At 50.4% G+C, this 27,643-nt stretch overlaps 1 protein-coding gene across 4 annotated transcripts; it reads left to right on the forward strand.

Moving 5' to 3' along the window:
* The first annotated feature begins 8,669 nt into the window (after window positions 1-8,669).
* Window positions 8,670-27,558, forward strand: MARCHF2 (membrane associated ring-CH-type finger 2). Of its 4 annotated transcripts, XR_015741271.1 has the most exons (6): window positions 8,670-8,822; window positions 18,100-18,327; window positions 19,623-19,818; window positions 21,739-21,948; window positions 26,429-27,324; window positions 27,365-27,558. XR_015741271.1 is itself a non-coding variant. In XM_087922588.1 (5 exons), the coding sequence occupies exons 2-5, from the start codon at window positions 18,152-18,154 to the stop codon at window positions 26,585-26,587; spliced, it is 741 nt and encodes a 246-aa protein (XP_087778714.1). In that variant the 5' UTR covers window positions 8,670-9,046; window positions 18,100-18,151; the 3' UTR covers window positions 26,588-27,558. The 4 variants fall into 4 exon arrangements, 3 of the variants coding, with proteins under 3 accessions (XP_087778714.1, XP_087778715.1, XP_087778716.1); XM_087922588.1 differs by having other exon boundaries at window positions 8,670-9,046; window positions 26,429-27,558; XM_087922589.1 differs by having other exon boundaries at window positions 26,429-27,558.
* The last annotated feature ends 85 nt before the right edge of the window (window positions 27,559-27,643 follow it).

A 27,643-nucleotide genomic window follows, 5' to 3' on the forward strand; every position in this document is an offset into this window, starting at 1 on the left:
CCAGCCGCACGTGGCGAGGCCTTGGTTTCTTCCTCTGACTAAGGCAGCCCAGGGTGTAGATTCAGACATTACATAACCGGCGGAGAAAACGTGGCTCCTTGGGGATTAAGTGAGCAGCCGCCCACGTTAAAAGGCAGGGAGTCATTCTGGGCCTCCTCTTCTGGGAGGCTGCGCTGGGAAGGGTCCCACCGCCCGGCATGGCCACCCTCTCTGTCCCTGCCATCTTCCTTCGAGCGAGGCTGGTGGGCTCAGATTGGTCTACCCGAATTCTCCTTTTCCCGCGTTGGATCCCAGACAGTCGCCCTAGCAGACCGAATCTCCGTGGGAACGTAAAGGCTATTCTGTTTCTCGCGCCCTCTGCTCCCCCTTAAAAAAAATGCACCCAAGCCTAGCCTTCAAAGAGTGACTGGATTCCACCTCCTCCCCTCCCCTGTCAATCTCAAATGACCACACACACACACACACACACACACACACCCATTTCATTTTTTTTGCTCTTTGGTTCTGGAGGTATTTCTCTCAAAGGGAACCGAGGGATAATTTTACGAAAACAGAACAAAACACCAGGTCCTGTAAGGATGAAGGGAAGGAGGGAAGGAAGGAAGCGAAACGGGGGCCGTGGGAACGGGGGTCAGTCCACCCACGGCGTGTTTCTGTTTCGGGGTAACTTCTCCCAGGAAATCTCTCCCTGCTCTGGATTAGCAGCCTCACTGAATTCAAAAGGAAGACTGCAGGTGCCTCCGGTTCTCTTTCGCGGCTCCTTAGACTTTGCCCCAGCGGGTTCCTCTCTGCTCCCCGCTCCTTCAACCTGCTGTTGCTAACACCCTGGGGGCTCAAGACCCTTGTGGGGGGCAAGGAGGAGGAGAAGAGACCCCAGGCAGTGCTGAACGTCCAGGCCCCCCGTTCCCCCCTCCTGGGCGTAGATGGCCTGCTCCCCACCCCACGCCTTCCCGCCTCCCTTGGCTGCCTTGCGAGCAAGGAAGGTTGCTGGAAGGATCTTTGGCGCTCGGCAAGAGGGAGAGCAATTCCCTTTGAGGCATCAAGCTTGAGAGAGAGAGAGAGAGAGAGGTCTGTCTGTCTGTCTCTCTCTCTCTCTGTGTCTCTCGGTCTCTCTCTCTCTCTCTCTCTGTGTCTCGGTCTCTCTCTCTCTCTCTCTCTCTCTCTGTGTCTCTCAATCTATCTCTCTCTCTCTCTCTGTGTCTCTTGGTCTCTCTCTCTCTCTCTCTGTCTCTCTCTCTCTCTCTCTCTCTCTGTCTCTCTGTGTCTCTCAGTCTCTCTCTCTCTCTCTGTGTCTCTCAGTCTCTCTCTCTCTCTCTCTCTGGAAAACTGCAACCTTTGCAAAGGGGTTTAAAGAGGACAACGGGGCACTTCTGGCTCGGGACATGAAGCACAGGCTCTGCCTCTTCCCTCCCCACCCCCCCAAAAACGCGGGGGCTTGGCACCCGCCACAGAGTGCTGGCGAAACCTTTGGAAAGGCTCTGGAATGTCTTCTCTTGCCTGGTCGAACCCTCCCCGGGGGGCCTGGTCGAATCTCCGGAGGTGACGAAGGAGTCGGAGGAGGGTTGGTTGGGGTTTTTTTGGGGGGGTTTTGGTTTCCCGCTCTTCATGGCTTCCTGCAGATTCTTACGTTAAGTGCAATTCCCCTTGTAAATAAACTCCCCTTGGATTTCGTGCATGGTTATTCTGTATTGTGGATATATAAAGATTGCCAAACCAAATAGCCTCTGTGCGTGCCGTTGTCGTTGGCTCTCTTTTGCTTTAATTCCGAGAGAGAGAGAGAGAGAGAGAGGGGGGTGTCCTTGGAGCTGGGAAAAACGTTCAGTTCGGGGTGGAGGTTGGGAGGAGAGGAAAGCCAGAGCTGAAATTCCTGGTTGCGGGGGGGGGAAAAAAAATCCCCTCCAAGCTTTTTTCTTTTGGTTTTTGATGAGTACGGGGTGGGTGGGTGGAGGAAAGTCCTGTTTCTATGGAAGCCTAAACTGTGCTCGACACCGGCAGATTTTAAAAAACAAACAAAACAAACCACACGAAGCCTCGGCAGGTTGTACGAACTAGACGGTCCCCTCACATCCGTGGGTTGTATAGTTTGTTTTCAGTTGGCATACCTCCTTTAAGGCACCTGTTGTAGTTTGTGAGCTGGGATTAATGGTCGGTCGGCCCTGTAAGCATGGGCGGGGGGGGTTCATTTTGGACGCTGCCTCCTGATACGCCGTGGAGCTGATGGTATCCATGGGAGGGCAGTCGGTACAGTCACTAGGGTTTGTACGGCTTGGGGGCTCCCTTGGCTCTCACCGTGGCTTGTGGAGGAAGCCATAAAAAGCCCTGGTTCCTATCAGAACAGGTCCTAATTCAACCCCTTTCCCCTAAATCGGGGGGTCTCCAACCTTGGCCACTGGCTGAGGCCTTGTGGGAGTTGAAGTCCACAAGTCTTAAAATGGCCAAGGATGGAGACCTCTTTCCTGCAAATACCACGTTTCTCATATAATAAGGCCGGGTCTTTTTTTTTTTTTTTTTTTTTGAGCCCCGAAAAAATGGCTAGGTCGTCTTTTCGGGGGTGACTTAATTCCCCCCACCCCCCTTGCATCTTCGGGCAGGTGGGCGGTGATGGCTTGGATGTTGACCTCGGCGTTGGTGGGGCACTTCGTATCGGGGTCAATGCAGGCAGCACCATATCCGGGTGTGCAACAAAAGTACTTCCTAACGGCAAGCCCCGCCCCCCCCATCTCCCCCTCCCATTTCGCATGTTTTAATATAGGCCTTAATTTGGGCTTAATTTCATTTCATGCCTATAAAACATGCTGGGACTTCCTATTGGGGGAGGCCGTATTGTCGGAGAAATAGGGTAGTTGACAGTTAATCTAGCTAAGCCAGCCACTGAGGCTTTTCCAGGCTTCAGATCCAACCCTGGGAATTTGGGCTTAATGATGATTAATCATTTTGGCTTAATGACAGTTAATCATCTTGGCTTAATGGTTTTGGCTGTCTGGATTCACATAACGCCCCGATCCCCAAGTATCTATATTGAGACTAGTCTCTGCAAGCAGTTTATGGGTCAACTGTGCAAATCTGGGATGTAGGGATAAATAATTCAGCCGGGGACCAATATGTTGGTTTGAACTGTTTGCGACCGGGAAGGTCCTTCACGGACTCAGAATGTGGAGAGGTGCCTTAAGGCCATATAGTCCAACTCTCTCGACAGCGGCTTAGCCACACACGCATGGCCAGATTTGAAGAAAGGAAGTCCCAACCTCTCCGGAGCCTGCCCTTAAGAGCCCAAACGTTTCGGTTGCTTCTGACTTGGCGTTGTGTTACAGCTTCAGCTGTTGCCGTGACTTTTACTGATTCAATTCATACGCTGCCTGTCTCACTGCCGAGTGAGCGACAGGCCTTCCATGAATCCAGCTGTGGTGGTTTAGAATGTATTAATAGGAAACCCCTCCGTGGCTTGCTCAAGCTATGATTATGGCACAAGCCAGCATAGATTTATTATGGCGGTCTGTCTTCTCTTGGATAACCAGCGTGGCCCTCCATGGTCAGCCTTTCCACGGGAGGGAATCTGATTCCTTAAGCAGCTGGCTTCCTATATCGCGCATTTAAACCCAAATGCAATGATCTGCACTTGTTTATAAATGACAGTTTATAAAACTTGATGTCTGATACGAATCCAGCCAATGGTAGTTTATTCATTACATTCGACTGAGGCTGCAAACCATGACTTAGCACTAGTCTGCTCTTTGTCAGTGGCTTTGCGTTAACCCAGAGGGATACATTTCTATATGGAATGGGGTCACAGATGCAACAGGGCTAATATTATGCTAGTGTTCTGAAACTTACAACACCACGTATGGCAAAATTAATACACCGAATTGTCGTCCTGTGGGAGCCTGAACTGACTTGAGCTCTAATATTGTGCATTCATAAGTTAAGGCCAGTTCCAAGACAGTATTAATTTCTTAAAATGTAATCCATGGTCGTGCCTAGCCGATGTAAGAAATGCAGAGATATGGAAAATTGGAAAAGATGCTAAGCCGTCAAAATTGATTGCCGCTGTCATTAGGCCGACAATCTAAAAAATAAAGTTAAGGCAACTGAATTGGAACTAACGCAATGTTTCTCAGTCTTGACGAATTTAAGATACTGGACAGTCATTTGTCTGAGGTGGTTATAGGTTCTCCTGCCTGAGCAAGGGGCTGGACTAGAAGACCTCCAGGATCCTATTCTATTCTATGTTACTATACTCTACTCTAAATTCTACTCTACTCTAAATTCTACTCTATTCTAAATTCTACTCTATTCTAAATTCAACTCTATATTCTAAATTCTACTCTATTCTAAATTTAACTCTATTCTAAATTCTACTCTATTCTAAATTCAACTCTATTCTAAATTCAACTCTATATTCTAAATTCAACTCTATATTCTAAATTCTACTCTATTCTAAATTCAACTCTACTCTACTCTAAATTCTACTCTACTCTAAATTCTACTCTATTCTAAATTCTACTCTATCCTAAATTCAACTCTATTCTAAATCCTATTCTAAATTCAAGTTTATTTTAAATTAAACTCTACTCTAAATTCTACTGTATTCTAAATTCTACTCGACTCTGTTCTATTCGGACTTCAATTCCCAGAATGCGTCACCTTAAAGTCACCAAGGCTGAGAAACACCAGTCTAAAGAGAAAAAAAAAATAAGGCATTTCTTCAGCGGCAGGGCACTTGGGAGTTTCATTTGCTCAATAAGACAATGAACCCAATCCAGTGAAGAAGAAAAAGAATAGGAAAAGACGGGGTGAATTTGCAGCCTGGCACCTGGACCACTTTATACTTGATGGATGATGGACAGACAGATGATAGAATGATGTATCGGGGGAAAGGAGCTGCAAGGTTTGGAAGGGAAAACTCCACCCAGGACTTTTGAAGTATAGGACTTTGAAGGTTCCACCTGATGAGTTTTGTTGCTTGAAAACTTAGCTCCACGGAAATCTGTAACCATCGTTCCTCGCCTTTCTTGTGAAAAGAAACGGGCTCTAATGAATAAATCTGCTTCGTTCTATTCTGTCTCTCCGCCGTTGGCTATACAGTCCACACGTCCAAAGCCTGTGAGGCAGCGAGGTGGTTGTGGTTAGTGTGACAGTATTGTGGGAGGCTGTCCCAGGCAAGTGAGAGAAGAAATTCCCTTCCTGTACAGAGCTAATCTCCATTTGGGGTGGGAGGGTGGGGGACACCAGAAGGATGTGTTGAGAAGATAAAACTTCCCAGTAAAGTGTCAGAAAGCTGGGCAGGATCCTTAGGACAGACTCAGAAGGATCTTGTTAAATGAGATCCCAGATCGTTCTGAAAGGAAGATGACATTCTTCGTTGATATGTACTCTGTACAAGGTCAGTTCCCCAAAACAACACAGGAAAGGCTTTTAATAAATCCCCTTTTTCTCACTGGGTGACTCTGATCGCATCACAGGTAGTCCTTGGCGAACAGCCCTTCGCTTAGTGACTGTTCGAAGTCACAACAGCGCTGAAAAAAAAAAAGTGACCGATGACCAGGTTTCACTGGAGGTCATGAGGTCTCACACTTATGACCCCCAGCATCCCCAGGGTCACGTGATCGAAATTCAGACGCTTGGCAACTGACTCATATTTATGACGGTTGCAGCGTCCTGCAATTCCTCTTTGGCGACCTTCTGTTTCCCCGTCTCCTAGTGATTATGGCGGAACTAGAACTCCCAGTCTCCTGGTGATGGGCCAAAGTCACCCAGCCAGCTTTTCTGCCTACAATGGGACTACAATTCACCGTCTCCTAAGGCAGAACTAGAACTCACCGTATCCTAGTGTTTGGCTCAAAGTCACCCTGCCAGCTTTCATGCTTAAGACGGAACTAGAACTCCCAGTCTCCTGGTGGTTGGCCCAAAGTTCTTAATTTGGATCAGGCGGATGAGCTCACGCCGGTTTTATGCCTGAGAGGTATATTGTTTCCATCCCCAGTTACAAAGGGAGAATTGGCCACTGCTCAAGAGTCATTTAGGACCTATAAACCCGCTACAGAAACAGGCATTGCCACATTTGCTGACCACTGGTTTCCAGAATCGCTTTGACTCGACCCGCACTAGAAATAAACTTCCTTTTTTTTTCCTGAGGGTTTTGGCTGAGCGAAAAGGCGCTTAAAACCCACAGGCAGAGATGGTGATGTGGTTGCAACCAGGCTCCAATTTTATTTTTAGAGAAAGAGAGAGTCATCCTTTTATAGTTTGCAAAATACAGAGCGTTGCTTGCTTACGAGCATCATCAGAAGAGTCAGCTGGTTAATTTTTCCTTGTGGGGGACCCATGAGAACCCCAGAATTTAGGGTGGGGAGGGGAAATGACTTTCTTGAGCTTTTTTTTTTTTTTTTAAATGCTCAGGAAAGCAGGAGCGTCTCCGAAACAGTTTTAAACCAAATTTTCTGCCCAGAATGATGTTTGTACAGATGAGAACCCTGAATTGGGGGAAATCTTCAAATAGGCTGAAATACGCCAGAATTGAGCCGTTATGGCATTTTCAAAGCCCTGGGATTCTGTGCTCCCCGCCCCCCAAAAAACTCCTCCTTATTTATAGGCATTGCTGATGCAGTGAAAGACGTTTGTAGGTTTTTTTTTCCTCCGTTTTGCCATGACAAACTTGGCAGCTAACAAGAAGAACTGAGGGAATTTGTTATGTTGGTTCGATGTTTATGCCTCAGGTAATGCAGCCTATGACAAACAGCACAAGACGATATAAACACTTTGGGTTATTTTTCTTTTCTTTTTTTAAAAAAAGCAATGAACAGATTTATTGGGATCTGCCATCCAAAGAGGGTGAAATGGACCCACTTGGGTGCAATTCTGCCAACACAGTCTGGAAAAGTCATTATATATATAAAAAAAATACCGCACAAGTCACTTAGTTACCATTCAAAATTCCACTGCGCTAGCTGTAAATTTTGGCAACGTTCTTAGCCTGATGTGCCTCTGCCAAAATAGGATCCGAGCTGGAAAGGTAGATGAATATCTTTTTATTTATGCATAAGTCATAAGATTGGTCTCCCACAGGTACAAGGTGAGAAGATCCTTAAAAAGGTGAAAAAACTTTGGAAGATTCTCATTGGCTACCATGATTTGAAGCATCTAGTGAATATGCTCAGACAAGTGATAGATATAGACAGACAAATAGATGAGAGAGAGAGAGAGAGAGAGAGATAGAAATGTAGATTGGTAGATAAATAGATATAGGAGATTGATAGATCGATAGAAATGTAGATTGATAGAGCAATAGCACTTAAACTTATATACCACTTTACAGCCCCCTCTAAGTGGAGAGTCAGCCTTTTGCCCCTCAACAATCTGGGTTTGACCCACCTCGGAAGGATGGAAGGCTGCGTCAACCTTGAGCCTGGTGGGATTTGATCTGCCAAATTGCAGTAGGAAATTAGGAATAGCTTGCAGTACTGCACTCTTAAGCACTGTGCCACCAATCTAAATGAGAGAGAGAGAGAGGACTAGATAGACAGATGGGCAGGTGGACAGACAGATAGATGACAGATGGATGATAGATGAAAGATGAAAATAGCAAACATCACTGGAGGAGGAATTCTGGGAATTGAAGTCCACAAGTCTTAAAGCTGTCAAGTTTGAAGACCCCATGATCAATCAATCGATAAGGCAGGCAGACAAGTAGATAATAGGTAGGTAGATAGGAAGATGAGATAGATACTGATACCGATAGATAGATAGATAGATAGATAGATAGATAGATAGATAGATAGATAGATAGATAGAAGATAGATATAGAAGAGAGACAGACAGACAGACATTGAAAGAACTAGATGCAGATGGATGGATGGACGGACAGGCGTGCAGGTGGACAGATGCATAGATGACATAGATCAGAGCTCTCTAAACTTGGCAACTTTAAGACTTGTGGAGCAACTCCCAGAATTCTCCAGCCAGCATAGCTTCTGGAATTCTGGGAGTTGAAGTCCACACGTCTGAAAGTGGCCAAATTTGGAGACCTCTGCCATAAAGAGGGCAGCAAGAGCTTTGCACCCAGGGCTGAGTTTCTCCAGCTCTGCGGCTTTAAGAGGTCTGGACTTCAACTCCCAGAATTCCCCCAGCCAGCAAAGCTGGAGACGAGCGCGGCAAAGCTGGCTGAGTGAATTCTGGGAGTTGAAGTCTAGACCTCTTAAAGTCTGGGGAAACCTTTGGTCCAGGGCTCCTGTTGCCATGGTGGATGCTCGCTTGGACTGCTGGGAAGGAAACGGCTCCTTTCAACCCGGAAGCCCCGGAGGAACCAACGCCAAAAGAAAAGGGGCGGGGCTTCTTTCCTCTATCGCGGGGAGAAAAAAAATATCGAAGCGGGGAAAGAAAAACAAAACAAAACAAAAACCTTCCGTTGAGAGCTCGCGCAGCCCCGGACGGGGCGAGGCACGCATGCGCGAGCTTCCTCTCTCGCTCGCGCCCTTTTCCCCACCCTCCCGACTCAGAGGCGGGCCCTTCTTCGCCCTCCCGCCCCGCCGACACCGCGGATTGGCTCTTCCCCACGCCTCTCTCCGCCCCTTCGGGACGGCTCCGGACTGCCGATTGGCTGCTGCGCGCGCGGGGGGGAAGAGGCGGGGAGAAAAGGGCGGGATCCTTTTCCTCCTCCCCGTCAGGTGCGCCAGGAGACGCGGCTGACAGAAGCGGCGGAGGCGGCCGGGCCGGGAGGCCTCTCCTCTTCCCCGCGCTCTTCTCCAGCACTAGCCGGAGAAGATGGGCCGGGCCAGGCCGCGACGCTGAGGCGAAGCCGGGGCGGCGGCGGAAGGGGCGGGGCGCAGGTGAGAAGAGGCGGGCCCCGCGACGTTTGAGTGACAGCAGCAGCAGGAAGCGAGGAAGAGGAGGAGGAGGAGGAGGAGGAAGAGGGTTTCGAGGCGGGGAGCCGATGGAAGCCTGGCGGGCTTGGAGGGCGGCCCGCCCGGGGATGAGACAGCGGCACCTTGGAAGGGCCGGCTCCTGCGGCGGAGGAGTCCGGAGGGAGGGTTCCTGTCGCCGGCCTGGGGTGGTGAGCAGGCAGCCGGGCCCTTGGGGAGGGCGGGGCGGGGGGCGGGGGGCGTCTCGGTCCTTCCACCCCCCCGATGGGCTCGGGTGTGGAGGGGCTGGGGGCGAGGGGAGATCTCTTCCCCGATCTTCCTGCAGCCTTGGAGTTTCCTGGCGGTCTCCTTTCCCTGGACTCGATAGCCTCGGTCCCTTGGCAATTGGCCCTGCGGGCAGTCCTCGACTTACGACCGCCACCGAGCCCCGGAAATGTAGACGTTGGTTAAGGGAGTTTGGCCCATTTTACGACCTCTTCTTGCCTAACGGGCGTTAAGTGGATCGCTGCAGTTAAGTTGGCGACTCGGAATTTCCTGGTGGTCTCCTTTCCCTGGAGTCAAATTCCCCCCCCCCCCGAGGTTCCTGCCCCCCCCTCCCCATGTCGGGCATGGGAAGGCCAATTTGGGGAGGGGGGAAGGCTGTACTTCCTGCATCCTTTCTAGCTCATGGGGGAGGGGGGGAGGGTTAGGGTTAGACAACAGGCAGTCCTGGACTTAAGACCGAAATGGAAGCCAACATGTCTCTTGCCAAACGAGATGTTGGTTAAAAGGGAGTTTTGCCAAACGAGATGTTGGTTAAAAGGGAGTTTTGCCCCCCCCCCCGCCATCTTGTGACCTTTCTTGCCCACTGTCGTTAAGTGAATCACTGCAGTTCCTAGGCTAGTGACAGGGTGGTTAAGTGAATCGGACTTCCCCTGTTGAATTGGCTCATTGGAATCATGTGACACACCCACACCCAGACCCTGCTACCGTCACAAATATGGACCATTTGCTGAGCATCTGAATTTTCAACCCTTGAGGGATGCTGCAGTGGTCATTAAGTGTGAAAAATGGCGGTAAGTCGCTATTTCAGGGACGTTGTGCCTTTGGACCATCACTAAATGAATTGTTGTATGTCAAGGACTACCTGCATTGGTTTCTGCCCACTTGCTTGATCTGGTCGGGTGGGGATGGTCATGGCTGGGTCCTTGAGGTTGGGCACGCCAGGCAAGGGTGCTTTCTCTGCTGTGGCTTATGGAACAGGCATTCCCTTGAGAGAAATGGTGACTTGGCCTTGCTGGCGTTCGGGAAGGCAGTGAAGATCTGGTCCTGGGGTCAGGGGATTGATGGAATGGCATGGGGTGGTTGGCAGCTGGCGGTAAAATTGGCGATGGCTGTGAATCAGGGTTGTCCAACCTTGGCAACTTTTAAGACATGTGGACTTCACCTCCCAGAATTCCCCAGCCAGCATTGTGGACATTAACTCCCAGAATTCCTCAGCCAGCATTTCTGGAGATTAACTCCCAAAATTCCCCAGCCAGCATTGTGGACATTAACTCCCAGAATTCCCCAGCCAGCATTGTGGACATTAACTCCCAGAATCCCCCAGCCAGTGTTTCTGGACATTAACTCCCAGAATCCCCCAGCCAGCATTTCTGGACTGCAACTCCCAGAATCCCCCAGCCAGCATTTCTGGACTGCAACTCCCAGAATCCCCCAGCCAGCATTTCTGGACTGCAACTCCCAGAATCCCCCAGCCAGCATTTCTGGACTGCAACTCCCAGAATCCCCCAGCCAGCATTTCTAGACTGCAACTCCCAGAATCCCCCAGCCAGCATTTCTGGACTGCAGCTCCCAGAATTCCCCAGCCAGCACTTCTGGACTTCAACTCCCAGAATTCCTAGGGGAAATAGGCCTCTTTTTGCCCTCCTCAGGCTCCGGAGGCTCTATGGAGGCCGGAAATAGGCCCGTTTTCCACCTCCCAGGGCTCCATGCATCCCCTGCACTTACCTGGGATCCAAAACGGGCTGTGTGGGGACTCCAGGGCGGTGTGGGGCGGGGCCAGCCAGTTATTCGAACTACTGGTTCACCAAACCGGATGTGAAATTAACAGCCGGTTGGCTGGAACCGGTGCGAACCAACTGAAGCCCCCCCGCCCCCCGCAAAACTCAAATGTTTCACTTAGCTGCAGAAATTTTGGGGCTCAGTTGTGGTTGTAACTGAAAGACTTCCTGTATGCCCCTTTCTGTACCTGCCACCCCTTCCGAGAGTTGTGGTGGTGTGGAAAACGGCCCTTAGCTGTGTGTCTTTATTTCCAACCTCGATACGCCGCCTGGTCTACTTTTTGACATCCAGCTTGGAGTAATGGTGTTAAGTACCAGACTGGAAACCGCCAGGCCCTGAGTTCTAGTCCTGCCTTGGGCACGCAGTCAGCCAGGTGTCTTTGGCCCTGTGCCTTCTGCAATGGCAAAAGCCATTTTGGAAATCCTGCCAAGAAAACTACAGAGACTCATCCCAGGCTGTTGTTTAGACTCCACACTGACTCAAAGACACATTATGCGCATATCCCCCCCCCACCCCTGTTCAACTTTGCTTCTCTGGACTGCGCAAAGCATGCATCTTTTGGTCTCCTTCTGTTAATATTACCTAAAGCAGGGGTGTCCAACCTTGGCAACTTTAAGACTTGTGGACTTCGACTCCCAGAATTCCTCAGCCAGCTTTGCTGATTGTGAGGCGAAAGCTCCACCTTCTAGGCCAGGGGTGTCCAACCTTGGCAACTTTAAGACTTGTGGACTTCAACTCCCAGAATTCCTCAGCCAGCTTTGCTGATTGTGAGGCGAAAGCTCCACCTTCTAGGCCAGGGGTGTCCAACCTTGGCAACTTTAAGACTTGTGGACTTCAACTCCCAGAATTCCTCAGCCAGCTTTGCTGATTGTGAGGCGAAAGCTCCACCTTCTAGGCCAGGGTGTCCAACCTTGGCAACTTTAAGACTTGTGGACTTCAACTCCCAGAATTCCTCAGCCAGCTTTGCTGATTGTGAGGCGAAAGCTCCACCTTCTAGGCCAGGGGTGTCCAACCTTGGCAACTTTTAAGACTTGTGGACTTCAACTCCCAGAATTCCTCAGCCAGCTTTGCTGATTGTGAGGCGAGCTCCACCTTCTAGGCCAGGGCTGTCCAACCTTGGCAACTTTTAAGACTTGTGGACTTCAACTCCCAGAATTCCTCAGCCAGCATCCCAAAGATGCTTTTTTTTTTCCCAAGAGGCAGCTGGACTTTCATTTTTTTTCTTTGAAGACGTTTCGCTCCTCCTCCGAGAAGCTTCTTCAGCGCTGACTGGATGGCGGGAGAATGGAAGGATTTATACTCCTTGCGGACAGCTGGTCATTTGCATCCTTTTTAGAGGGTCATTGAGGCCACCTGGAGGTTTACCTGTGCCCTCAGGGTCACCTGAGTGGTGCAAATGGGGTGGAGCCGCCTTCTTGCACCACTCAGGTGACCCTGAGGGCACAGGTAAACCTCCAGGTGGCCTCAATGACCCTCTAAAAAGGATGCAGGGATGTCAAACTCGTATTTAATTGAGGGCCTTATCAGGATTCTGTTTGACTTGGTGGGGTGGCCAGGGTGGGCCTTCCTTCCTTCTCCTTTTTCCTTCCTTGCTCTCTTCCCATCTTCCTTTCTTTTTCTTTCCTCTTTCCTCTTTCCTGTCCCTTCTTGCCCGCTCAAATGCAAACGGGGAAAAGTTTCGCCTTTTGTTTTCGCTGGCAGAGGCACCGCGGGCTGGTCCTTCCAGGGCAGCCCTGAAGGCCGGATCTAACCACCCCCAACGGGCCAGATTTTGGATTCGGCCGGCGGGCCTTTGAGTTTTGACACCCCTGGTGTAAGGTCTCCTGCTTGGGTGGGTGGGTGGGTTGGACTAGATGACCCACAAGGTCCCATCCCCCCACCCCCACCCCGGACTCTGTTATTCTGTTAAATCGCAGCTTGATTCATGTGGTCGTTAGTTCTTCTTTTACCACTATTTGCGTTGGTTCCTTTGAGGCTTAACCAGGGAGGTGTTTCCTTCAGGCCTACCTGGGTTTCACAGGCCGGTGGTTCCAGAGGATGCCCTGTTTCGTGAACCGTGTTTCCCTTCTGAACAAAATCAAAGGCGATACAAGTTCAGCCTTTTGCTGTCTCTGACTATCAGCCAGGAGCAATTTTGTGCCATCTGGTGCTGGGAAGGACACCATATTTTATTTGGTCACTTTGGCCGCTCTGCCTTGGGGCTACCGTGGAAGTCGGAGGGGGCTGCTCTTAACCAGTCCCACGGCCAGGAATGGATTCCCTTCTGTTTAAACCTGTGGCTGGGAGAGTCACCAATAATGGACCGATCAATCAATCAGAATAGATCTGGAAGGGACCTCGGAGGCCTTCTAGACCAACCCCCCTGCCCCCGTGGTCAAGCAGGAGTCCTGAAACCATTTGAGACAGCTGGCTGTTCAGTCTCTTGTTCAAAGCCTCCAGTGATGAAGCATCCACAACTTCTGATGGCAAGTTGATTTAATTCTTCGCCGTCCAAAAATTCTCCGTATTTCCAGGTTGGATTTCCCTCTGACTTCATCCCCCAGAATTCCCCAGCCAGTATGCTTTACGATAGGAAGGCTTAGAATCATAGAGCTGGAAGGGACCTGTTGAGGTAATTCCCCGTTAGGAGAATGAGCGCATACAGGGAGACGTATTTGAGAGGAGTGTTTGAATAATACACACACAGCACACAGATACACTGTACAGTAAATGTAGGTTTTTACTTCCAGAAAGGTTTAAGCAAAGTCCAAAATAAGCAGTCCAAAAGTCATTCACAGGTAAATCAGTCAGTTTTTCAATCCAGGGATAATCCAATAACAAATTCCACTGTCAGAAACAGTTCAGTATCAGACTTACATTAAATCCAGTAATATCAGTGTTAGGGATACACCCTAGCAGAATCTGCATGGCAGGCAGGCAGGCAGGCAGGCAGGCAGGCAGGCAAAATATGCGAGATAAACGTTTTTGTAGCTTACACTCAGTAAAACAGATACACAGTGCTAGTTAAATAGTTTATTCCAGTAAGAGTTATAGCATAGTCAAACAGTCCATATATCATACATTAATTCAGTCCGTCCGGGGATTATTCAGTTGCAAAGTCCAGTGTTGAAAAAGAGGTCAGTTAACTTACTTATATCAGTCCAGTAATATATCTCCTCGCAGTAGAGATATGAAGAACTCAAACCTCCTTTCTTCCTCCAACTCAGCGGCAGGGAACCATCAATCCAGCAAACCAGCAGGTTCTCTTGCTCCCTCTTATGGCAGTTTCACAACCGCACCCAAAATTACATGCTTTGCAGTTTAAAGTGACACACACTTAAACTTACTGTCATAGTTTATATATATTATTTTACCCAAACTACGTTAGGTACCCTTGTTATTCCTAACAATCAGTCAATTAGAAGAAATGGAGCAACGGCAATACTTTCCAACAGAAGGAAACAGAGATACTCATTCAGACACACTCTCTTCTGATACTAAGACTAAGACAACCCAGGTTTCTGGCTCCATCTTATGGCTGTATGAGAAACCACACCCAATTGCATGGTCTTGCATTCCCTTAAAGACATAGTACTAAAATCCTGGTTTATATATTTCTAACCCAAATACCCCGTTAGGTGACTTATATTCCTAACAGGACCTCACAAGTCTTCTAGTCCAACCGCAGGAGACTCTATCCCATTTCAGACAAGTGAGCATCCAGTCTCTTCTTAAAACCCTCCTCCGCTGATGAAGCACCCACAACTTCTGGTGGCAAGCTGTTCCACTGGTTAATGGTCCACACTGCTAGGAAGTTTCTCCTTAATTCTAGGTTGCTCCTCTCCTGGATCGGTTTCCATCCGTTGCTTCTCGTCCTGCCTTCTTGGTGCTTTGGGGAATAGCTTGACCCCGCTTTCTTCTTTGGGGCAGCCCCTCAAATATTGCAGTGCTACTGTCATGTCCTTCCCGGTCCTTCTTTTCATTTAAATTAGACATACCCAATTCCAGCAACCGTTCTTGATATGTTTTAGCCACTAGCCTCCTAATCATCTTTATTTCTTTTCTCTGCATTCTTTTTAAGAGTCTCAGCATCTTTTTTGATACCCTGCTGACCAAAACTGGATGCAGGTCCTCTAGTCCAGGGGTATCCAACCTTGGCAACCTTAAGCCTGGAGGACTTCAACTCCCAGAATTCCCCAGCCAGCAAAGCTGGCTGGGGAATTCTGGAAGTTGAAGTCCACCAGGCTTAAGGTTGCCAAGGTTGGAGACCCCTGCTCTAGTCCATCAAGCAGGCAACCCTATCCCATTCCAGACAAATAGTTGGTCCAGTCTCTTCTTAAAAGCCTCCATCGATGTATCATCCCCAACTTCTAGTGGCAAGCCGTTCCACCGGTTTAATCGTCCTCCCTGTCAGGAAGTTCCTCCTTAGTTCTAGGTTGCTCCTCTCTTCGATTAGCATCCCATCGGTTGCTTCTGGCTCTGCCTTCTGCTGCGTTGGGAAATAAGACGATTCCCTTTTCTTCTTTGGGGGGGGGCGTCCCCTCAAATCCTGGAACGCTGCTATCCTGTCCTTTCTGGTCCTCCTTTTCCCTAGACTGGCCAACCCCAATTCCTGCGACCATTCTTCGTCTGCTTTGTGAACAAAAGTCCCTCTTAAGGGGAAAAGGCCTCCCTGAGCATCACAGCCTGCAACGGGACCTTCGGCCTCCACCCGTTGCTGCAGCCAGCAGGGTCCAAAGGTTAGTGGCGATGGTGGGGTTTCCTGCATAAAGGCAGGAAGAGCTACAGGTCCTGCAAGGTGTGATTCAGAAAATATTTTTTTTTTCCCCCAGAGGCACAAAAAAAACAAACAATCCCACGCTCTGTTCTTTCAAGGTTACATATTCATTTTGAAAAACGTAAGCGCTTCCCTCCAGCGTGTATTCTTGCTTTGACTCAAGCATCCTCTTCTGGAAACCAAGAGGGCAGAGAGAAATTTTCCCCTCCCTTCAAAAAGTTGTGCAACTTTTTGTTTGCTTGCAGGAAGACTAAAGATTGATTCCTGGATATCGTCGTGAAGCTGGCAATAGAGTCAGATAGTGAGGAGGTTGGGGAGGAACCTTGGCCAGTCCTGGAGGCTGAGGAAGGCTCGGACGAGGGCTCTGCGTCAGAGGCAGAGATGGGGCCAGGGCTGGCTGGCTGGCAGTCAGCAGCTGCCTTCGGAGTTGGAGAGCAGTGAGGAGGGGGAGTAGCTGGAGCCGGTGCCCAGCCTGCCCATGCGCAGAGCGGCCAAACGAAAAGAACAATTAGGAACTCAGGTTCGACGTGGGAGTAAAGCCACAGGTGGACGGTGAATGGCTCCTCCCCTAGGGATTAAAAGAGGAGCAAAAGGGGAGGGGGGCTTTTGCAGGAAGCAATTCCTTCCTTCCATCATTGTGATGACCTGCCTGTGCATCTCAGAGACTGTCTGCCGAGCCCTTCCTTGTCAGCACTGCGTTTGGCAATAGTTACTTGGCAGCTCTCCAGGCTAGATCAGGTCTGTGCTCTCAATTTACACCCTTGAAAGACTGTTGGCCAGGCTGTTGCCTGAAGGTGAATGCAAGAAATTCACCTTCGTTTTAATAAAAGGGGTTTTGCCGGGACAAAGAGTCTGCTTCGGGCTTTTGGGGGAAGCCGAGGTCAGAACAGATAACTGAGTCAGCGCGGGAGGAATGTCGCCTTCTATCTCCAGAAGGCTTGAAAGCGCGCGGGAATTTTTGTTCTGTGGCGCTTGAAACCCACCACTTTTAACGTGGCCTGTGCCGAAGGCCATTTTCCAACCCGAGCTGGTCACTTTTGTCTCCTTGACAGGAAGTCTCTCTGCTGGCTGCCAGAATTGTGGGATGGATGTTGTGTGCCTTTACAAACAAACAAACACATGGGCACACACGCACAAAAACCTCGGCCGAGTCAGGGGAAGCGTCCAGTCAGATGCAAAAACGGATTAGCGTGGAAGATCTCCCTCCTTGCAGCCAACTTTGGAATGTCTGCTAAGGCAGTGGCCCCCAACCTTTTTTGCGCCACGGCCCGGTACCGGCATCACAAAATCATCCGTGGCCCGGTACCGGCATCAGCACGCATGGCAAGGCAAGCCGAGCGACCGGCCAGCCAGCCGTCCCCCGCTTCTCCCCGCCACCTTCAACTCTTCCTTTGTACCTTTGTCGATGGGCTTCGCGACGGCTTCGGGACGGCCGCTCGGCTCGCCTTGCCTTGGGTGCTGAAAGAATCCTCGCGCCTTAGTTTCGTTCGAAGCTGCCGCCCCCCCCTTCGATGAAACTAAGGCGCGAGGATTCTTTCAGCACCCAAACAGCCGCTTTCTACCCGGAAAAGCTCACCGGAAGCACTTTTTCATCAAAACAAGATGGCGGCACCAAGCAAACCGGTGTCCCGGTAGAAATTGTTCCACGGACCGGGACCGGTCCGGGGACCGGTGGTTGGGGACCCCTGTGCTAAGGAGAAGAATCCGGAGTCGCCTTGGAGGGGAGATGGGCGGCCTAAAAATGACAGCCAGTTCTCTACTGACAACGCTTCATGTAGTGACCAAAGTTACAATGGCGCTGGGGTGGGGGGAAGGTGACTTACCCGCCCCCCTTTTTCAGACTCATGACCATTGCAGCATCCCCCAGGGTCACGTGATTTGCATTTGGGGGGGCTTGGCCGGCAACCGACTCGCATTTACGACGGGCGCAGTGTCTCCCCCGGGTTGGTCACCCAATCCTCCGCCCCTCTTTGCGACCTTCCGACAAGCCAAGTGGATGGGCATGAAAGCCAGGCTCGCTTTATGACCGGGTGACTAATTTAAGAGCTGCGGCAATTGATTCCCTTAACAAACGTGGCGGGAAAGTTGGGCAAAACTCGCGGAACGAATTTTTCACTTTGCTGCATAAACTTTGGGCTCATTTGCTGCTGTAATTAATTCATTAATTAAACATATGGATAAAGGAATGGCTTTCTTCACATCTTTTCTTCGTTTCTCTTTTTCTTTCTCTTTTTTCTTTTTTTCTTTTTCTCTTTCTCTTTTTCTTTATTACGCTTTCTGTCTTTCTTTTTTCTTTTTCTTTTTCTTTCTCTTTGTCTTTCTCTTTCTCTCTTTGTCTCTTTTTCTTTCTTTCTCTTTTTGTCTCTTTTTCTTTCTTTCTCTTTTTGCCTTTCTCTTTGTCTCTCTCTACCTCTCTCTCTTTCTCTTTCTCTTTCTCATTTCTAGCTTATCATGAACCTGCTGTCTGGCTGCTGAACCCAGCGTCCCCCCTGTTGCCATGACAACAGGTGATTGCTGCCACCTCCCCGGCTCGCTCTGTGACTGCCCGGGCAGTGCCACCTTGTCCAAGTCCGTGGAAGATTCGGACCTCGGGCGCCCCCAGTACGTCACCCAAGTCACGGCCAAGGACGGCCGACTGCTGTCGACGGTCATCAAAGCCCTGGGCACGCAGAGGTGAGGCCGCTTCAATCCTTGGTTACAGCTGGCAGAGGGAAAGAAATTAAGAAATTAAAAAATTCCTCCCTTAGCGACGTAAAAGCTGGGCTCCATTGTGGTCGTAAGTTGAGGTCGACCTTTTACGTCGATTCCAAAAACCGCCTGCCTTAGGATGGGCTGTTTTTGGCCAGTCGAAGGGTACAAACAGAGGAATTTAAACAGCCAAATAAATTAAGGCCCCCAGCCGGAATTTGGGCTGGCTTCTTCTGGAATCGGCCGGAGGCTTTCGGCTTTTGGCAGCCCAGAGGCGAGGGTTTTCTCTAACCAGCTTGTGGCACTCTGTTCTGACCCAGCTCCCCAAACAAGACGAATCCTCCGAGGTGAACTCAAAAAGATTCCTTTATTAGGAGTGCCGGCAGCCTCGGCAAAACATTTCTCTCTTTTTTTTGTGTGAAAACAATTTGATTAGTTTTTAAAGACAAACAAAACAAAACATTTCTTAACGCAGGCTAACAAGTAGGGGAGAGGAATAGTCGTCTGCCACACCTATTCATCTCCGCTCCGTTGCCTTTTATCCCCAGAGCTCAGCTAGCAGCGGTGGCTCTTCCGTCCCAAGGACCGGCCCATAGATTTCCACTGCTCTCCTCTCCTTTTATCCCCCAGAGTCAGGGTGGGGCTTCGCTAGCAGCCATGGCTCTTCCGTCCCAAGGACCGGCCCATAGATTTCCACTGCTCTCCTCTCCTTTTATCCCCCAGAGTCAGGGTGGGGCTTCGCTAGCAGCAGTGCCTCTTCCATCCCAAGGACCGGCCCATAGATTTCCATTGCTCTCCTCTCCTTTTATCCCCCAGAGTCAGGGTGGGGCTTCGCTAGCAGCCATGGCTCTTCCATCCCAAGGACCAGCCCATAGATTTCCACTGCTCTCCTCTCCTCTCCCTTCTTTGCATCCGCTCATCAGGCACTGGGCCCGGCTGTTCCTCCTCTTCCGCATCAGCCACGTCCAGACCTGGGGGCTGTTGACTCTCCACCCGAGGGCTGATGGGATGGCCCAGGCTCTGCCTCTGTCTGTCTGTCTCTCTCTCTCTCTCTGCCAGCTCCATTCCCTCTTCCCCTTCGGAGCTCCCCGGTTGTCCCGATGTTGACCGTGCCTCCCCATCTGCCTCCTCTGATTGGGCTGTTTTGGGGGGCGGGGGGGCTGGCGGCCGATCGGCCACGACGCACACTTCCCAAAACGAACGGGAGGGCTCCCCATTTCCCCCCCCCGGAGAACCCCGTGGCGGTTTTCTTACCTCGGTCTCTGCCCCCTCTTTTCTAGCGATGGTCCGATCTGTCGAATCTGCCACGAAGGTGGGAACGGGGAAGGCCTGCTTTCGCCCTGCGACTGCACCGGCAGCTTGGGCACCGTCCACAGGAGCTGCCTGGAGAAGTGGCTGTCTTCCTCCAACACCAGCTACTGCGAGCTTTGCCACACGGAGTTCATGGTGGAACGGCGGCCCCGGCCTCTGACGGAGGTGGGTGTGTGTCTCCCCCGCTCCCCCTTGGTCCCTACCCAGAGGAAAAGTCTTTGGAAATGATGGAGGGGGGGGCGGGGGGTGTTCGTCACGTGGGTGTTTTGTCACTTGACCCACTTGGGACCGACTTTTCGACGGGTTGGAGGAATCGGGGCGGGCTTGTCACTTGGAAAGCCGGCAGCCCAGGTTCGAGACCCTGAGCGCCACGAGACAGGCTCCGCTCCCTTCCTCGCCCTCGGCTCCTTGCCCTTACTAGCAATTCTTGACGCGACCCATCGCGGTCTTCTTACGGGTGGCCTGAGGTGACCTTCAAGTGACACCTCTCAAAGCCATGTCGGGCACGTGGAACCAGTCCATTGGCAGGAGGAGCCAGCTGAGTGTCAATTCATAAAATATTTCTCTGGTCTTTTTAGAGTTGCTAACAGAAAGGGAGGAGGGGGGAGCAGCGCGGCAGCTTGGAAATCAAAAGTGCATTCCATAAATGTTTTTTCAAAGAGAGTAACTAGGCGACTGAAGTTTCTGCCACTGCAAAATTCTAACTGGAGAGCCTGATTGATGACTCTGAGCTATGGAGGTGTCCCATCGGAGAATATGAATTACGATACACCCAGAGGGGTGTGGGGGGGAAAACCAGGGTCAAGGGTGACAGTGTCTCAGAGTCGGCTACACCCAGGCAGTGCCGGCATGTTAACTCCCAATAAATCTTTTTGAAGTTTTGGAAGTTTGGCTCGAGACTCAGGATTTAATTGGGGTTAAGTGCCGGAGATTTGGCTGCTCACATTCTTCCTCCTACCCACCCCCCCCACTTTCCCCCTTTCAACTCTTCCCCTCCACCTGATGTTCTCCTTCCTCTCAGCGTCTGCGGAAGACGTTCAGACGCTGGAAAGAGTGAAGAGTGGGAAAGAGAATTGGGGGCGCTAAAGGCTAAAACATGTGAAGCAGAGTTGCAGGAATTGGGAATCTCTAGTCTAGTGAGAAGAAGGACCAGGGGGGGACAGGATATCAGCCTTCCAGTATTTGAGGGGCTGCCCCAAAGAAGAAAGGGGGTCGAGCTGTTCTCCAAAGCACCAAGAAGGCAAGACAAGAAGCAACGGATGGAAATGAATCAAGGAGAGAAGCAACCTGGGATTAACTTCCTGACAGGGAGGACAATTAACCAGTGGAACTGCCTGCCACCAGAAGTGGTGGGTGTGCTTCATCGCTGGAGGTCTTTAAGAACAGACTAGATCGCCCCAAAACTGGCAGAATGAAGAGACCCCTACAGAAAGCGAAATAATCCGGGAAATATTAGTCTGTGCAGAGATGGACAGACTAGAAATCAAGGATAAGGGTGAGACACAGAGCATTAGGAAGTCGGGAGTAAAATGGATCAGACCGGAATCGAGGGGGGAAAAAAGAAAGAAATTGTTGATGCTTTACAGGACCGAAAGTAAAAGCTTTGCAAATTAAGGAAAATGAAATATAATGGGCCAACATGAGACGCCTATAAAAACTACATAGGGAAAAAAAGGAGATGGATAAGAAGCTGAGCTGTAAATATGTATATAAATGCAAATCGACACAAATATGTAACTAGCATTATATCAACAAGGGAAAAGGGAAAATTAAGTGTTATATTTATTTCTATACTATAGCTCGTACGGCCAAAATGACGGCCAGGAAAGTCGCACTGTGTTCAGCTGCTTTTAATGTTTATTTAATAAAATATTTAAAAAAAAAGAAAAGAAAAAGGACAGACTAGACAACCGCTTGTCTCAAACGGGGTGGAGACGCCCGTTTTTAAGAACAGATTGGACAACCGCTCGTCTGAAATGGGATTAAGGTCTCCTGCTTGAGCAGGGAGGGCTGGACTAGAAGACCTCCAAGGTTCCCTCCCGACTCTGTTATTTACCTGATGTTCTCTTTGTCTTCCCGCTCCAGTGGCTCAAGCACCCCGGACCCCGGAACGAGAAGCGGACGCTGTTCTGCGACATGGCCTGCTTCCTCTTCATCACCCCGCTGGCGGCCATCTCGGGCTGGCTCTGCCTGCGCGGCGCCCAGGACCACATGCAGTTCAACAGCCACCTGGAGGCCATTGGCCTCATCGCCCTGACCATCGCCCTTTTCACCATCTACGTCCTCTGGACACTGGTCAGTGCTCACGGGCTCGGCCGGCTCGCCTCGTGGTTTCCCATGCTGGCAGTCTTGGCTACACTGGGCGGTTACCCCTCTTTGGCTGGGGTGGGCGTCCTTTTCTTGCCGTGGGTGGGGCTGCAAGGGTCAGAGCTGACGACGTCACAGGGGTCAGAGAGAGATGAGGTCCAATTTCCTTGTCTTTTTTTTTGTTTTTTTGCTCGCTGGAAGGATGGTCGGCAGTTAAGACGCTGGGTTTGGCGGCTGGAAAAAGCCGGCAGCCCAGGTTCGAGACCCCGGGCGCCTTGAGAAAGGGGCAAGCTCCCTTCCTCGCCCTCAGCTCCTGCCCACCTAACAGTTCAAAAGCATGCAAAGGCGAGTAGATAAATAGGTAGCAGTAGCACTTATATAACCTCTTCACAGCCCTCTCTAAGCGGTTTACAGAGTCGGCCTCTTCCCCCAAAAAAAAAAAAAAAAAACCACTATCTGGGTCCTCATTTTACCCACCTCGGAAGGATGGAAGGCTGAGTCCACCTTGAGCCGGTCAGGATTGAACTGTTGGTACTGAGCAGAATGAGCCTGCAATGCTCCATTCTAACCACTGTGCCACTACGGCCCTTCCTTCCTTCCTTCCTTCCTTCCTTCCTTCCTTCCTTCCTTCCTTCCTTCCTTCCCACTTAGCCCTTAGACTTCTATACCGCTTTATAGTGCTTTACAGCCCTCTCCAAGTGGTTTACAGAGTCAGCCTCTGGCCACTTCCTTCTTCCCTTTCTCCCTCCAGCCCTCTCTCCTTCCTTCCTTCCTATCCCTCCCCTTCTTCTTCCTTCCTTCCTCTCCCCTCCCTCTCTCCTTCCTTCTTTCCTCTCCCTCCCTCTTTCCTTCCTTCCTATCCCTCCTATCCTTCCTTCCTTCCTTCCTTCCTTCCTTCCTTCCTTCCCACTTAGCCCTTAGACTTATATACCACTTTATAGTGCTTTACAGCCCTCTCTAAGCAGTTTACAGAGTCAGCCTCTGGCCACTTCCTTCCTCCCTTTCTCCCTTCAGCCCTCTCTCCTTCCTTCTTTCCTATCCCTCCCTTTCTTCTTCCTTCCTTCCTCTCCCCTCTCTCTCTTCCTTCCTATCCTTCCTTCCTTCCCACTTAGCCCTTAGACTTCTATACCGCTTTATAGTGCTTTACAGCCCTCTCTAAGCAGTTTACAGAGTCAGCCTCTTGTCACACCCTTCCTCCCTTTCTCCCTCCAGCCCCCTCTCCTTCCTTCCTTCCCTTTCTTCTTCCCTCCTTCCTCCCTCCTCCCTCTCTCCTTCCGTCCTTCCTCTCCCCTCTCTCTTTCCTTCCTTCCTATCCCTCCTATCCTTCCTTCCTTCCTTCCCACTTAGCTCTTAGACTTATATACTGCTTTATAGTGCTTTACAGCCCTATTTACATTGTCAGCCTCTGGCCACTTCCTTCCTCCCTTTCTCCCTCCAGCCCTCTCTCCTTCCTTCCTTCCTATCCCTCCCTTTCTTCTCCCCTCCTTCCTCCCCCCTCCCTCTCTCCTTCCTTCCTATCCTTCCTTCCTTCCTTCCCACTTAGCCCTTAGATTGATGTGCCGCTTTATAGTGCTTTTACAGCCCTCTCTAAGCGGTTTACAGAGCCAGCCTCTTGCCCCCAACAATCTGGGTCCTCATTTTACCCACCTCGGAACGATGGAAGGCTGAGTCCACCTGGAGCCTGGTGGGATTCGATCCGCCAAATTTCGCAGGCAGCCGGTAGTCAGCAGAAGTGGCCTGCAGTACTGCCCTCTAACCCCTGCGCCACTGAGGTACCCGGTTTCCCCCCAAAATAAGCCCTATCCAAAAAATAAGCCCTTGCATTGTTTTTCCGTATGCGCCTAATATAAGCCTTAACACCCCCCCCCAAATAAGCCCTACTTAAGCGCCCGTGCAGAAGGGCCCCCCCATTCTGCCTGGTTGCCCACGGTACCTGTGAGAGGAGTTGAGGTGAAGGGGGGGGGTGGAGCCCCACCTCCTGCATTGACTTACCTCAGCCTCCCCTCCTCCCCCCCCCCCAGGGCCATCCACGCCTGACAACTGCCTTGTGGCTGCAGCATCGGCGTTTCGCTTGGCCTCTTGGCTCTGTTGTGGCCGCAAGCAAGCAAGCAAGCAAGCGGGCCAGTGGCCACGCGGCGGGACCTGTTGGATGGGCCTGCTGGAGCCGCCACCACGAGGCGAGGCAGGTGTGAGGACACGGGTGGCCTGGCTGCGGGGGCCCTGAGGGAAACCGGATGTGGGGCGCTTGGGGCAGCTCCACCCCCTCTGGCCTTGCGGTGGCAGTACCGTCATACCGTGTGGCCTCCCACTCTGCCGCGAGCAAGTAGAAATGGGCCCTCCCCTACGTGGGAAACTAACCTGGTTAGTCTCTGAGCTTTGGTGGGAACATCCTCCATGCCGAGGGGGGTCCTGGATAAATGACCGTTTTACAATCAGAATTTGGGTGCTTTGCAGCATCCCCGGTGTGTGTGTGTGTGTGTGTGTGTGTGTGTTGCAAATCAATAGGAGGGAGGAGGGAAAAAACCCAGATTCACTTCACAGCCGGGTTACCCACTTAACCCCTGCAGAGATTCAGCGGTGCTCAGAAAGGACGCAACGGGGTGGGGAAACTCACTTCACGCGGTCTCGCTCAGCAACTGCAAATTTTGGGGGGCCGGGTTTGCATGTCATAAGCCGAGGGCTGCCTGTGCCGAAATCGGATCATGGGGGGCGGGATTACAAACGCAGTTGCAAACCCCTGCCCCTCCCTCCCTCCCTCCCTCCCTGTGATAAAAATCAACCATTCAGGTATTCAGACAACGGGAGACCCGTGAACAATATAGATAAGAGCTTTATTATGAAGCTTTTGCAAGAGGGAATTCTGCTCATGGGCAGAAGACCTGGTTCCCAGGAGGGCTGGGATTTATATACAGGTTCAAATATACAGTTTCTGCCCCTTTCCTGGGTTCACAATCTATCCAGCTACATATTTCCCTATGCAACACTCCTATTATTATTGTAGCATAACATCAGTTTCCTTGACCTGTTTACCCGTTTCCATTTCCAGTAATCTCCATCATTAATTAAATGGAATTCTTTATCGTCATTGTATGTATATACACAGTATACATACAACGAAATTCACAGAACACCCAGAGACCAGACTCAACACGCACATACACATGACAATCCCCAAACACACACACCCCCCCCAACAAAATTCCCCGCCTCCTAAAACACACACAATCATCCACACAACAGACCAAGTAATACTGTCCAAAAGCTCACTTGATGGTGGTCCTTAAGTTCATTGTTAAGTGCCATTATAGCTCTGGGATGAAAGCTCTTCAGAAAACTCGCGTGGTCCGAGTTTTAATGGTTCCTGTATCTTCTGCCAGAAGGCAACAGTTCACAGAGATTGTGAGCAGGATGGGAAGAGTCTCTGAGAATATTGTGCAACTTCCTCCAACAGCGAGATGCGAAGATGTGCTCCAGGGCGGGTAGCTGGAGCTACGATGATATTCTGGGCCGTTTTAATGATTCTCTGTAGAGCCTTTTTTTGTCCGCTACAGAGCTACTCCCATCCCATGCAAGAGTGACATATGTCAGGACATTCCGGGGTAGTAGGAGAGAAGTAGATGCTGAGATAGATTTATATCTTACTGAGCCTTCTCAGGGAGTACAGCCTCTTCCTCTGTGCCTTCTTTACAAGCATGTTAGCCTTCATAGTCCACGAGAGATCCTCCGAGATGTAAATACCAACCCTCTCCAACTGCTCAGCATTCATGTACAATGGTAAATATACACCTCTCTTCCTCCTGAGGTCAATTATAAGTTCCTGAAGTCAATTATAAGTTCAGTTAACATGACACTGGACAGCGTGACCCGCCAAATATATATGCTAGAAAACTGCTACTGAGATTTCTGCATGCACAACAGCCTCCTCCCTTACCAATAAGTACATTTCAGTAGAATTTGCTAACATATGCAAATTCTAAGGAGGCAGAGAGACCTTCTTTACTGCACAGGTAATATGATAAATACTGGCATAAAACTCATCCCAAATCAACACTCAACTGTTCCTTTAAGACTTACTTTGAAACAATTGACAACCAAATGAAAATTCTGTCCTTTAACTGTGCCTTGTTTAGCAAAATCCTTCAATAGGAGGAACAACTGTGTCGCTGACTGCCCCGCATTATTATCTACTGCAGGTAGAGGAATCTTTAAAATCCAGAGAAATGATTGAAGAGCACCAGCTGGAAAGAAAATAGGAAGAATGATTTATATGGCTCGCTAACCTTTATGCAAAACAATAGAGAATTCTCACATAGCATTCCAGTAAATTATCCGAGGTTAACACAGAAGCTTAAAAATGGCATTACCGTTGCTTTATATGTTCGCCAGGTGTATTTCTACGTATCACACTCACCTTATGCTTCCTCTGCTGTGTCTCACCCCCCCACCCCCCAACTCCCCTTTCGACCAGGTGTCGTTCCGCTACCACTGCCAGCTCTACTCCGAGTGGCGAAGGACCAACCAGAAAGTCCGGCTGATGATTCCTGACGCCAGGAACCCGTCTCCCGTCCCTCACTCCCTGCTCTCCACCAAGCTGCTAAAGAAGAAAGCCGACGAGACCACCGTGTGAGCCAAGCCGCGGAAGGGGAGGAAGAGGAGGAGGGCTGGTCACGGACGTTCCGCCAGGCCAGCCCTAAGGGAGCTTGTCAGTCCGGCCTCCCCATCATCCGCTCCAAACGACAACCAATTCCCGGGCGTGTGCAATGGGGCAGGGGACGCGGCAGTGCCCAGGGCACCCGTTGGCCCCTCTCCGCCCTCAAGGCCCAGTGGGGGGGAGAGGGGAACACCTCTCCCTCCGTCCGCGTAACTATCTTATATTATTGGACCTTAATTATTGTTGTAATTATAATTTGGATGACTGTTCTCGGTTTCGGCTGTTGTGTTCAGGGCCCTTCCTCCACTTTTCTGGACATCACTGTGAAAGCAGGCGGGGTTTCCTTCCTCGGAGGGGCAGGGGTCCTGCCCTTCCTACCATCCCAAGGGTCCAGCCCTCGTTCAGACGCACAGGCGTGCAAAAAGCAACGTGCAAATCCGCTCGTCTTACTCCGGGAAGGAATGGAGGCTCTTTGGAATAAGAGTGAGGTGTCACCTCTACTGGCACCCTGGCTCCTCTCTCTCCCTTCCTCCCTCCCTCCCTCCCTCTCTCTCTCCTTTCATATTTTTGCACTATAATAGGTGGGGATGGCGGCAGTGTTGTCTTTTCACCCTCCTTAGTTCCTCAGTGATGTTGCTCTCTTTATCTAGGGCAGGGGTCTCCAACCGTGGCCACCTTAAGGCTTGTGGGCTTCAACTCTCAGAATTCTGGGAGTTGAAGTCCACAAGTCTTAAGGTGGCCAAGGTTGGACAGCCCTGCCCTAGAGGACCTTGTGCTGTTGGGAATGGATTCTGTTCTAAACATCCCAGGAGGAGTTAAGAAAAGAAAAGAGTTATACTAATAATAACCCCAACAGAAAACGGAACTGCCAGTGAACCGGAGGGTGTCCAACCCCTTTTTTAAAGACAAATAAATAAATAAATGCTGTAAACCTTACAGAAACAACAGCCGTGGGGCTCTTGCAATCTCAGTATTTGCGCAAACGTACGACATGCCGATTTGTCAACCGTAGCTGCTGGCTTCGGCTTCTCG

The sequence above is a fragment of the Pseudonaja textilis genome, chromosome 1 (assembly GCF_049901715.1).
Source record: "Pseudonaja textilis isolate UNSWEBS1 chromosome 1, rPseTex1.2, whole genome shotgun sequence".
Taxonomy (NCBI): domain Eukaryota; kingdom Metazoa; phylum Chordata; class Lepidosauria; order Squamata; family Elapidae; genus Pseudonaja; species Pseudonaja textilis.

Excerpts from the sequence above, each read along its gene's own strand:
- MARCHF2 (XM_087922588.1), top strand. The coding sequence starts at position 18,152 with ATGACAACAGGTGATTGCTGCCACCTCCCCGGCTCGCTCTGTGACTGC. Across the intron at positions 19,819-21,738 it reads GGCCCCGGCCTCTGACGGAG|TGGCTCAAGCACCCCGGACC; the intron begins GTGGGTGTGTGT and ends TTCCCGCTCCAG. Across the intron at positions 21,949-26,428 it reads TCTACGTCCTCTGGACACTG|GTGTCGTTCCGCTACCACTG; the intron begins GTCAGTGCTCAC and ends CCTTTCGACCAG.